The sequence below is a fragment of the Patella vulgata genome, chromosome 5, assembly GCF_932274485.2.
Source record: "Patella vulgata chromosome 5, xgPatVulg1.2, whole genome shotgun sequence".
Classification (NCBI taxonomy): domain Eukaryota; kingdom Metazoa; phylum Mollusca; class Gastropoda; family Patellidae; genus Patella; species Patella vulgata.
Window position 1 is genome coordinate 7213302 of NC_065883.2, and position 12978 is coordinate 7226279.

The following is a 12978-nucleotide window of genomic DNA, read 5'->3' on the forward strand; positions in this document are numbered from 1 at the left end:
GACAAAACCTCTGCGCGACGATACATTAAACTACCACTGTTTTACCTACGTAATTGGGACTATTCTTGTCTAAAATAACTCATGATAATCGGAAGATTGAGGATCATTCTCTTACAAATGCCTTGTCACCATAATTATGCCATTTTGCGTTTACAATTACCGTTGTGAGATACGAGGAACAAGAATCCATATATTCAGTTAATTATGATAAAAGAGACCTGATCGATCCGGACATTAGACAGTGTCACAGACATCAAGTGATACCATATTTCAGAGACCAGACTAATTTACTATTTTTATTGTCACAAATAACCATCGCGGATGTCTGCATTTTTTCCTTCAGAGATGTTGTCAGAGAAAATTACTTACAAAAAATATCTGGTAAACATTTATTAGCTTATTCCAATTATGACATTCCACATAACAAATTATACCAAGAAATATTTTTTCCTTGAAGTCTGGTAACTCTGGCAATGAGCTCTTTTTTTTCCAATTCTGAGCGCTGGCGGGTTTGTTTCAAATTGGAATAAAAACCCATAGATGTAATAGCTAGATTGTCTATAACAGGTTTCAAAAAGAGAGAGAGAGAGAGAGAGAGAGAGAGAGAGAGAGAGAGAGGTCATTTTGGTACTAGGAGTTGAAATGAAATGGGGTTTAACTTGCAGGTGATCTAAAATCAGTATGAATGTAATTTGATTTTGTTTTGTCTCTTAAGAAATATTTAATTGTATTAATTTGGTGAAATATTAAAAAAATAATTCATTTTCGAGACTAACAAATTCCATTCATACTGAATTTAGATATCTCTCTCTCTCTCTCTTTCTCTCTCTCTCTCTCTCTTTCTTTCTCTGAATCACAGCCACTTTGCTGAGAATAGAATTGTATTTTACTTCAAATATTGAGTTAAGAAAAGAAGGATTGACATTTTGATGTCTCGTGTCACACGGATTTAAAAAAAAAATTAGTTATTTGTTTATTTTCCAAATTCTTAACACATATTGTTTAAACTGTACAGGGTTACACGACTTTTGTGTGACTAATAGGAGATAGTTTTTCATGTGATTAATAATTTGTAAAGAGAAAGAGTCCATTGCTATGAAATTATGTCAATATTAAGCCAAGGGGCATATTGAGTATTTGAGTTAAAGTTTGTTGGTGCAGTTTAAAGTATTGAAGAAACTGGGGATAAAATACATGATTTATAGCCATGGAATATGACAAAGAATTTAACGCTAGATATTTAACAGGTAAATGATTGAAAAAATTGTTGTTTTAATGCGTTTAAAAATACAATACTTACTTACAAGTCAGAAAAGTTACTTGATTTGCTGTTTCAGAGAGAGATCTCTACACTGTCAATGTAACCATATTGCTGTCAATGTAACCATATTGCTGGCACAATATTGTTGTCAATGTAACCATATTGTTGTCACAATATTGTTGTCAATGTAACCATATTGCTGTAAATGTTGTTGTCAATGTAACCATATTGTTGTTTAATGTCCTACTGTTCTGCTCCGACTGGGTTAGCTAGCCAATGTCTTACTGACTTAGCCACCATGGCTTCCAATAAGTCATGTATATGTTTTTGCCAAATAAATCTATCTACCGCACACTGACATATAAAATACAGATGTGACGTCATCCTTTGATGTTGGCGTACCATTATTTCCAATAATGGTATGGGCAACTTGCCAATCATACATGATCTATACTAGATGAAATATTGGACTCACGTGACGTATTTCATTGAAAAGCACGTACAGGATAGTGTCTATATTTTAAGTTGTTTAATGATTTCGAGCCAAAGACATTGCATAATATATTGAAACAACACTCAGCTAACTCCTCGTGCAGTATCAATATATTACTTAATGTCTCGCTCTCGACCATTGTGTGATGGATAATGACCAGAAAATGCCCCTTTTTTTACTGTTGATGCAAGGGTCATTAATTATTATTGATTATTGATAATGATTATTATCTTCATGTTTTTAAAGTATTGTGTTGGTCATTATAATGAGGGTTAGGTGGTCAAGTAGTATAATTAGTGCGCTTTAGGTCATAGGATCTGTCATTGAGTCAACTGGCGTGGTTTTGATTGCCAGTTTGTTTGTGACAAGGAGTAGGGTCTCCAGTCCAACCTCATAAGTTTTTTCCCGGTCCTCCGGTTTTCTCCCACTGCTAAAGGACCCTATACGTAAGCCAATTATTGGAAAAGAGGGTTTTAACAATAGGATTAATAATAGCTTTAAAAACTCAGGTGAAATAAGTAAAGAAATTTAAGCAAGAAATTTTGTAAAACTTGATCACGGTAGCATGGCATTCTTAACATGATTACTAGAATAGCGATATTCCATTTAGGCTGAAAGATTTGGGATTTGATAGGTAAGGAATGAAATCAGTAAAAATAAAAAAATAAAAAACGAAGAAAGAATTTTGTTACAACGGCAACATAATAATTCAGTTTTATAGAAGAAAATTGTAGCAGGGCCAAGTCATATGACATTAGAAATTCTGATATTTTGCCAAACTTGTTAGCGAGGAGGTCAGACTACTCTTCGACTTGAGAGTGTATAAATAGTCAGATTGTATTGATCAACACGATACTTTGAGTAGGGTTAAATATACGATATCAGTCAGTGTAACAAAAGCTACAAAAAAAAGTCATCAAATAGGTGATTCAGAGTCTTGTTTTAGCTAAAGTTGACTTGGTTTGTTTGTATAATTAATAGTTTATTTTATATATAGAAGGTTATCTTGTTTAACTTTGTCCCACCTTCCTAAATCTGAATGTATGATGTATATATTCTGTTACATAAATGGCAGGTTGTGTCAGGGTTAGGATGACCGAGTCGTCTAGAGGGCCAGACTTCGAGCTCTAGATGGCCGGGCACCTCTGGCTTGCGGTCGTGGTTTGTTTCAATCCCTAGTGTGAGTGTATCTGGCTTGGAGATAGGGACTCCTTCTCAACCTTGTGGGTTTACTACAGGTACATCAGTTTCCTCGGTGTCCATGCGCTAATTTAAACATACATTAGGCAAGAGCTAAATCTGCCTACTGCAGGTCATTCTTAGGGCCTGAAATGTTGTATAAACTATTAATTAGACATTTATTAACATGAAAAGACCTTAATCAACTTATGTGTCAGATTTTCACTGGATTTGAATCCGATTTGCTGCTCAACGGTCATTGATGAATTTATTCAAAAATGGATAATCAAGACTATGTTTTTTTTTAAATTGTACCGACTTTAGTAATGGAGATTGAGGCAAGGCCTAACAGTCAAAGCCTAATATCTTGGTTCAGAGTGGATCAATTTGACTGTAATGTTCAGCATATTCCCTTTACATTATCTAGTTTTTATCTATTGTAGTGAGAACTGCCAGCTCTTTATCTAATCTCCCATAATGTATCTTTAATAAAAGTAAAAATATCATAACTTGTCTGCGATATTACTCTTGGTGGAAGCGAACTTAAACACCAAGAACAACAATGGAAGGTTGTCATGACCACCAGATAAATTTGATTTATAGATAATTTATAGATATGAAACATGTAATACTGACAATAGAACACTTGATGAAACATTTAATACTGACTTTAGCACTGGCTCTATTGAGTTATTTTAAGTGAACATTAAACACCTCTCTCTCTCTCTCTCTCTCTCTCTCTCTCTCTCTCTCTTTCTTTCTCTCTCTCTCTCTCTCTCTCTCTCTCGGTATAATAGATGGCTCTTCTGAGGTATATAAAGTGAACATTAAACCGCTCTCTCTCTCTCTTTCTTTCTTTCTCTCCGTATAATAGATGGCTCTTTTGAGTTATATAAAGTAAACATTAAACCGCTCTCTCTCTCTCTCTCTCTCTCTCTCTCTCTCCATATAATAGATGGCTCTATTGAGTTATGAGTAAACATTAAAACCCCCCTCTGGTTCTCTCTCCATATAGTAACAAGTATCCTGTCAGCTCCACCATATGTAACAAGTCATAATCACTGTAATCATGTACCATCTGAAACATGTAATCATATCGGAAACAACTTCTATTGAAACATGTTGAAGAAATGGAACATTTGATGGTTGAATTTTAAAATCATGAACTTTTGCAAGATAATCTTTAAGTGGCATTTAGCGATTGGGAAACACATTAACAGAACACAGTTTTTATGGGAAACAATCACTAGTTTTATTCTAAAAACACGACGTTTCAAACTGATTGTGCTTGATAACGATAAGAGGAAACTTGTCGAAAAGTTCTTTTTTTAGAATAAACCAGTGATTGTTTCCCATAAAAACTGTGTTCTGTTAACTTTTGCAAGGATTTGAGCCTAAACTACAAGATCTACTGGTAAGAAGAAACCAAAATAACCAGGAGATCTTCAGAGCTTGATAAATAAAAAGTCACTCGATCTCGTGGCTGTTTTGTTGCAAATTTTAAAACATAAAAGTTTGGGATAAAAGCTTTGGAGAAGAATAATCAGTGTTTTTTTTTCGTTTTGTTTTTTTGGTGGGGATGTGTTGTTCCCAAGGAAATGGGAAGCAGAATTTTAATAGATATTTCCGAAGAATAAAAATTCAAATTGCTGTACGTCTAATCGAAAAACATGTATACCAGTGGGGATATGTTTCAGGAAAGTTGATCATGAATAACGATTTTAATTCCACTGTGTAAACTGTAGTCTAATCTGTCTTTTGAAATTTAAATTTATCATTTTCCGAGCTCGATGAAACATCTCTAGGCTACACACAATCATTATTTACCTTATAGATGGTTAATATCTCACTAAGTCCATTAATTCACATTATAAATCATCAACAACCAGAAGACTCAAGTCATCGACATACCATGCCCTCCTATTCCAAAATTGTTTCCATGGAAACACAAAATTCATTAAAATCTGGGATATTTCTAATTAGCAAAAGGCCCAACTACTGTGATAGTTTGATGCTTGCAAAAGTTTTATAAATATATTTTATGAGATATGCCCAGGCAACAGAATCAGGACAGACACTATAACCCAGGTACCATTTAATCTTGTGTATTAATCATCATCATACATCAATAATCAATTGGGTTGTTTATTTTTTTAACAGTGATCAAGAAATCAAACACTTGTAAATTGGATCAGATTTAATCAGGACACAAGTACAAATTAGATGATTTGGGGGTGATTTTAAATGATTTTTACAAATTTTTAAACAAAGATTTGATATTGAATGAATGTGAAAGAAATTAGTGCTAGATAAACACAATTAAATGATACCGGAGTTACACTGACAGAGCCCATTTCAATATCCCCCCAAACTTGCAGGATAAAAAATAATATGATAAAGCTTGTTTGCCGCACAATCATAAACCTTTCTTACATGCACTTTAGTTTTAAACATCCGGTTTCCTCCCATAACTAAAGACCTCTATGTGCAAACCAATTATTGAAATAAAATTGAACCATGTCTTAGTCCCAAAATGACCTTTTTTGTGTGAGTGGGTGTTAATCCCCCCTCTCTCTCTCTCTCTCTCTCTCTCTCTCTCTCTCTCTTCATTTAAATCCTGTCCAGACTGCAGTGTATATAGAGATGTAATAAGATAAGTAAATTTAATCAGCTCATGAATATTCATGAAATGAATATATATGTACTGTAGTATATATATAGACATGTGAATAGTATTATTGAGCCTTGTTAGCCCTGTAAAGACTGGATAGATTTAGATTAAGTCTAGGTCACCATGCCTTTTCTGATATGTGAGACTCTAATGGATGTGTTTTATGACATTACAGTGATCTGTATTGATTGTAACGTCGACGTGTTGATTGGTTATTTTCTCCACACGCTTCTAGTTGAAATGAATGACAATTTAGTTGTCATTTGATGTAACGTAATCGTGTTTTATTTTTGATGGGATTGCTAGTTTGATGCGTGACATGCCCGAAACGTCTGTGAAAGATTGAATGTAGAGCGTTGACTTCATTTGGGTGGCTGAATGGTTTAAGGTGTGTTCTTTAGATCATATGGTCTGTCATTGAGCCAAATGGCAGGGTTTCGAGTTCCAGCTTGCACATGACAAGGAGTAGTGAAATGAAATGAAATGGGGTTTAACGTCCTACTGTTCTGTTCCTATGCTATGAGGGAAATTTTGCCCGGGCAGCGGCACTATCGCCTACTCTTACATCAAATTCCAACTGCCAAGGGATCTTTTACGTGCATTCCAATGTATACACGGGACCTCGGTTTTCCATCTCATCTGAAGGACTAGACAGCTGTCCTTGTCAGGCCCTCCATCCTGCATCACTGACAAGTAGGAACCACTCCGGAAAATCTGGATGAACTTTCTCGGCCAATGCAGGGATCGAACATCCGACCTCCAGGCTAGTGAGCCAGTGTCTTACCCACTTAGCCACGTCATCCCCTGACAAGGAGTAGTATCGAGTATCAAACCTTGTTGGTTTTCCAGGTTGACCAGTTTCCTCCCACTGCTAAAGACCCCTACATGTAATCGAATTATCAAAATAAAATTGAACCCTATGTTAGTCCAGCAATGTCCTAGTTTGTCAGTCAAGACCAAAAATATTCCTGAAACAAGAGCCCTGATATAGTTGAATTATATTTTTAACAGTTTATTGAATTTTTATATTGTTCGAGAAAATAGTGTCACTTTTATGAAATGAAAACGACAACTTAATCTGTTTTGTTGAAATGTTTAGAACTGGATATTCTTTACAGTAATAAAGCTAAGCTTGTACAAGGTTTCATATTTTCTACTTCTACTGAATCACTCGAAGGATTACAATAAAATCTGGTGGATAGGTCGGTGGTGATTATTCAGATTTGTTCAAATAAATTTTAATGGTCAGATTTTGATGTTTTCCATAGTTGCTTGATATGAGGTACAAGAAATGAAATTGAGTTAAACGTTCTATTGTTCAGCACTGACTGGGTTAATGAAGTCGGAAATATGCAGTGAGGTAAATTGTGCCCTGCCCTACTCTTATATCAAATTCCAACTGTCGAGGGCTCTTTTGTGTGCACTCCAATGTTAAAGGGGGTTGGATTGCCGAATGGTTAGCGCATGCGGGTATCATAAGGTCTGTCATTGAGTCAGTTGGCGTGGTTTTGATTCCCTGGTTGTACGTGACAAGGATTAGGGTCGCCTGTCCAACCTCGTGGGTTTTCTCTGGGTCCTTTGGTTTCCTCCCACTGCGCGCAAGCGAATTATTGAAATAAAATTGAACCATATAGTAGTCCCAAAATGGCCTAGTTTTTGTTGAGTGAACGTCAAACCCTCACTCTCTATCTCTCTCTATCTCTCCCCAATGATGTGTAGACTACACAGGATTTGTTTTTTGGGGCCATTCAGACAACTAGACACTGAATTACAGTTAAATACTAAAAGCCTAACTAAATCCACCAATTGGCCATGAAACCTGTTAGGACCTCTTGTTTAAATGATACATAGAGATGTTAACTATATTTGTTTATGATAAAGAGGGGGGGTGGATGTCCAAAGGTCTGTCTGTCATTGAGTTAGCTGGTGTAGTTAGAACTTGATAAGGAGTGGGGTCGCCTGTCCAACCTCATGGGGTTTTCCTGGGTCCTCCAGTTTCCTACCACTGCTAAAGACCCCTACGGGCAAGCGAATTATTAAAATAAAATTGAACCATATGTTAATCCCAAAATTATCTAGTTTGCATCGAGTGAACGTTAAACCCCATTTCTCTCTCTCTCTGTATGATAAAGAACTCAATCCACCAATTGACCATTAAACCCATTAGGGCCTCTTGTTTAAAAGATATAGAGATGTTATAACTATATTTGCTTATGATAAAGAATTATCGACAATATTTATTTTTTGATACTATTGATGAGTACTATTAGCTCGACTCTGTAGTTAATCATCCAGGACCATCGTGTCGTATTGATCGACAAATTCCTGAAATTCTTTCTTCAATAAGTAATGGTTTTATTCCTGGTAATGTCATGCCTGGGTATTAATGATTCAAGCATTCCATTCTGTTAGAGAATACAAACAAACGATGCCAATAACCACCTTGTGATTGTGAGTCATCATGATGGTAAACAATGGGTACATATATAAACAAGGGGTGTGGTTCACTGGTTATATATTTACTCTTGTCTTTCACTTGTATAACAGGATCTGGCTGAATAATTATTGGAATGTCTACTCAGAGGTGTGGTCAGCAATTTCAGCCACGCCAGGTGTGGGGGTTTGGGGGGTGGGGGGCAGTGCTTTGGTGGAGACAACTTAACGTTGGGCATGGGGAATGGGGGGATTACCTGAGAATTTGTATTAGAAATAGATGAAATGAAATGGGGTTTAAACATTCTGTTGTTGACTAATGAAGACGGGCATATGCCATACAGTGTGCTATGGGGGAAATTTTGCCTGGGCAACAGTGCTACGGCCTACTTTTTTATCGAATGATGATGAGCATACTCTTATATAGAATTCCAAATCCCAAAGATTCTTTTACGTGCATGCCAGTGTGTACCCAGGACCTTGGTTTTCCATCCCATCCAAAGGACTATATGTTGTCCATTGCCAGTGAGAATAATTTTTGGAACGTCTACTGGGAATTAATTTTCTGAATAATAGAAAAATCTTATTTAGTCATGTCATACATATATTCAAATAGTTGTTCAATCGAAAGGTTCTTTTACATTGACTCTAATGTGTACATGGGATCTCAGTTTTTTTGTCCCATCTGAACAACTAGATGCTGTTCCTTGCTGGGACCTTCGACCTGCACCACTGACACAGGGAAACCACGCAGGATGACCCTAGGGAAATTTCTCGAACAACACTGAGATCGAACACCGAACATCCTGATTTGTGAGCCAGTGCCTTACTCACTGAGCCACTTGTTTTAGAGAGGGAGAGAGAAATGGGGTTTTAAGGTCCACTCGACACAAACTAGGTCATTTTGGGACTAACATATGGTTTAATTTTATTTCAATAATTCGCTTGCGCGTAGGGGTCTTTAGCAGTGGGGGGAAACCGGAGGACCCGGAGAAAACCCACGAGGTTGGACAGGCGACCCTACTCCTTGTCACGTACAACTGGGGAATCGAAACCCCGCCAGTTGACTCAATGACAGACTGTATGATACAGCGCACCCGTGCTAACCATTCGGCCATCCAACCCCCCCTTGTTTTAGAGGAGGATATGGTAATGATTACTGGAACATTTACTTGGTCATTTCTTTTTCTGAATAATTAAAAGATCTGAATTTAGATTTTAAATTCAAATGTCAGAGCTTTAATCACTGTAACCCGGGTATTATTTAATCTTGTGTATCTAGCACTAATTTCTTTCACATTCGTTTAATATTCGTTTAAATTATTTAAAATCACCCAAAATCATCTAATTTGGACTTACAAATTTCTAAACAAACATATGATATTAAACGAATATGAAAGAAATTGGTGCTAGATACGCAAGATTATTTGGGGTGATTTTAAACGATTTTTATGAATTTTTAAACAAAGATTTGATATTAAACAAATATAAAAGAAATGACTGCTAGATACACAAGATTAAATAATACCCGAGTTACAGTGTTATGATATAATCTAATCAGTCTTACCCCTGAAGATAATTCTCTCTTCCTTGTGTCATGTGATTAATTTCCCTAAACAAATATATCTTAGATGATCTAATATGCATAATGAGAATGAGAGAGAGAGAGAGAGAGAGAGAGAGAAAGAGAGAGAGAGAGTTTAAGTCCACTTGACACAAACTAGTTCATTTCGGGACTAACATATGGTTTAATTTTCTTTCAATGATTTGCTAGCGTGTAGGGGTCTTTAGCAGTGGGAAGAAACCGGATTATCCTGGAGAAAACCCACGAGGTTAGACATGCGATCCTACTATCTGGTCCCGTACAACCAGGGGAATCGAAACCACGCAAGTTAACTCAATGACAGACTTTATGGTACAGCGCGCACATGCTAACCATTCAGCCATCCAACCCCCCAATATGCATAATAAAGGTTTGATTTTGAATAATAATTTCTGGTAGCAATATTGATTTTAAAGTGCTCTGCACTGATAGCTAATACAGCAGTCTTTGATATCCTATTTTTGTTTTCCCACAGATTTTTAATGCATGGTAGTCCTAAAATGACCTAGTTTGTGTCGAGTGGATGTTAAACCTAATCTCTCTCTCTCTCCCCTCTCTCTCTCTCTCTCTCTCTCTCTTATGCATTGATTTTCATAAAGACACCTCCAATTTAATTTCATAAACCACATGGTACATGATGTGTCACTGTAACCTGGGTATCATTTAATCTTGTGTATTTAGCACTAATTTCTTTCACATTCATTCAATATCCAATCTTTGTTTCAAAATTTGTACTTGTGTCCAGTTTAAAGCTGACCATTCAATTTTGAGAATGAGTATCCAATTTACAAACATTTAATTTCTTGATCACTGTTAACAAATAAACAACCCAATTGATTATTGATGTATAATGATTAATTTTTTAAGAGTGGTCAGGAAATTAAAAACTTGTAAACGGGACACTCATTATCAAAATTAATCAGTCAGCCTGCCTAACACGATCATTGGCCGTGCAGTGTGCTTTGGGGAAATATTGCTTACTCTTATATCGAATTTCAGCTGTCAATGTTTTTTACGTGCACACCAGCGTGTACACGGGATCTCAGCTTTTTGTCCAATCCGAGCATCAAGACGCCGCTCCTTGCCAAAGGGAAACCACGCCACTGAATCCTGTATTTGGTAAATAGTATAAAAATGGATATGTTGAAAACTGCAGTCAAATTACTTTATTTTGAGCCATGGATGGCTAATTTGAATTCAGGTCATAAAATTATCTACTTTTTAGTACAATTTAGCATAAATTAAAATGTGATAAATAGATACTATCAGCAAAAACTACAAAATGCAATCAGTAGCTTTAAGTCTTACGGGCTCCCCAATCGAATAAAAACTTTGAACTCCTAAAATTGCCTGTTTTGTTGAATTTAAATCTGCCTTTGGTTTTTATTTCTTAATTAAATGTTGAATTATCAATGTTAGTACAATTTAGCATAAATTAAACCGTGATAAATTAGATACTGTCAGGCAAATATACAAAGCGCAGTCAGTGCCTTTTAATCTTTCGCTTTTGCCAAATCGAATAAAAAACTTAAACTCCTAAAATTATCTGTTTTGTTGATTAGAGCAACTTTTATTGTCAAACTTTTCTCTTCTTCAAACCAGCCATATAGATTAGTTCAAAGACAACAAGAAAAACAACATGCACATTCTCAAATAATCCATGTTGAAATCAAGTTTTAAACCGACTTTGATTTCTGTGTCTGGGAATCTCTGAAGGTTATATGGAAGTAAATTAAAGGAGCTAAATCCCTAATATTTGGGACGTAGAAATGGACATAAATGGGCCGCAACGCATATAATTATGTAATATGAATGTAAATAAACTGATTTACATTCAATTGTTTCGATTTTTACTCTAATTTCATATCAGTTATGTTCAGCGAAATATGCCAGAAGTCTCAATCGAATGGCAATTTCTAGTGTCTGGTTATTCCAGTCTACACCAAAAGTATTTATTGCGCATGCTCTGCAGATAAGAATATTGTGTCGCCATTTGACATGACCCTGTGGAATATGTCTAGCCTCGTTCTTTGATTCCCTTGTTAAAAATGTCACTGAAACGCATTATGGTTGTCTTAAATATTGGATATCAGAAGCCTATCTTTTCCCAGTAAGATCACAACATCAATGTTGATTTGAATTGAAAAATAATTTGTGTTTTCAATGTCGAAGACTTTGGATGTTATTGAGTTAGAGACTTAGCTACTTTAAGCCACTTTGATTTCTGTATCTGGGAAGCTGTTTGAGGCTTATCTGGGAATAGATTAACTTTTACTGTGAGTTTCACATTACGTCAACGATCGGTGAGGTGGTAACAGTGGTGTAAATATGTAGATGTCGTCTCATTATGTTTGTATGTATTTGATCTGAGGACATGTTGATTTTTTTCCGTTATTTCTGTTTTTAGTTCAAATCCCTGCATCTCAGGATCTTTGTTGCCGGATTCCCAGTTTTCAGGGTTGACAAGTAAAGTTTTATCTAGTTTTTCGTATGGGACAAAAAAACATAGTCCCGCTGTGTACACTTTGGCATGTATGTAAAGGAACGATGAAGAGTTGGCAGAATCTCATCAAAATTATCTTCCCTAGAATTACACGTATCCATAGGAACACAATAAACATGTTAGTCTCAAAATGACAAAACTCATTCGGATGGGACAAAAAACAATGGCCCTCCAGTTTACATATTAGCACATAAAAGAACCCTTGGAAGTTGAAATTTGAGGAAGAGTATAAGCAGAAATGTTGCTGCCTGGGCAAAATTCTCTTATAGCTCACTGTATGGTGTATGTATCACTGAATAGTGATACTAATATTAATTTCAGTTTCTTATTTTATTTTAATAATGCGTAATATATTTCTTAACTCTATATTCACATACACAAATGAAATGAAATGAAATGGGGTTTAACGTCCTACTGTTCTGCTCCGAACTGGGATATGAAGACGGGCATATGCCATACAGTGTGCTATGAGGGAAATTTTGCCCGGACAGCAGCACTACGGCCTACTCTTAAATTGAATTCCAACTGTCAAGGGATCTTTTACGTGCACGCCATTGTGTACACAGGACCTAGGTTTTACATCCCATCCGAACGACTAGACAGTTGTCCTTGTCAGGCCCTTCACATATACAAACAATATGGCTGACATTAAAATTATCAGCCTATCTGTCATTAATTTATCTCTCTCTCTCTCTCCATTTAGAATTGGACTTATTAATGAACTGTGACCACCCCCATTCATAGCTCGTCCACATGTCTCACCTGGGTGCATATTCAATTGAAGAATAGCCCCGAAAACATTGGTGATGTATGCCTGTTTTCCTCCCTCCCTCTC

General features: G+C 36.1%; 1 protein-coding gene across 1 annotated transcript in view; it reads left to right on the forward strand.

Moving 5' to 3' along the window:
* Positions 1 to 1080: 1080 nt before the first annotated feature.
* LOC126821628 (FK506-binding protein 5) overlaps positions 1081 to 12978 on the forward strand; it is a 68010-nt gene continuing 56112 nt past the window's right edge. Inside the window, exon 1 of the mRNA XM_056100897.1 lies at positions 1081 to 1247. Within this exon, the coding sequence (XP_055956872.1) occupies positions 1208 to 1247 (40 nt within the window). The 5' untranslated portion in view covers positions 1081 to 1207. The remainder of the gene's footprint in view (positions 1248 to 12978) is intronic.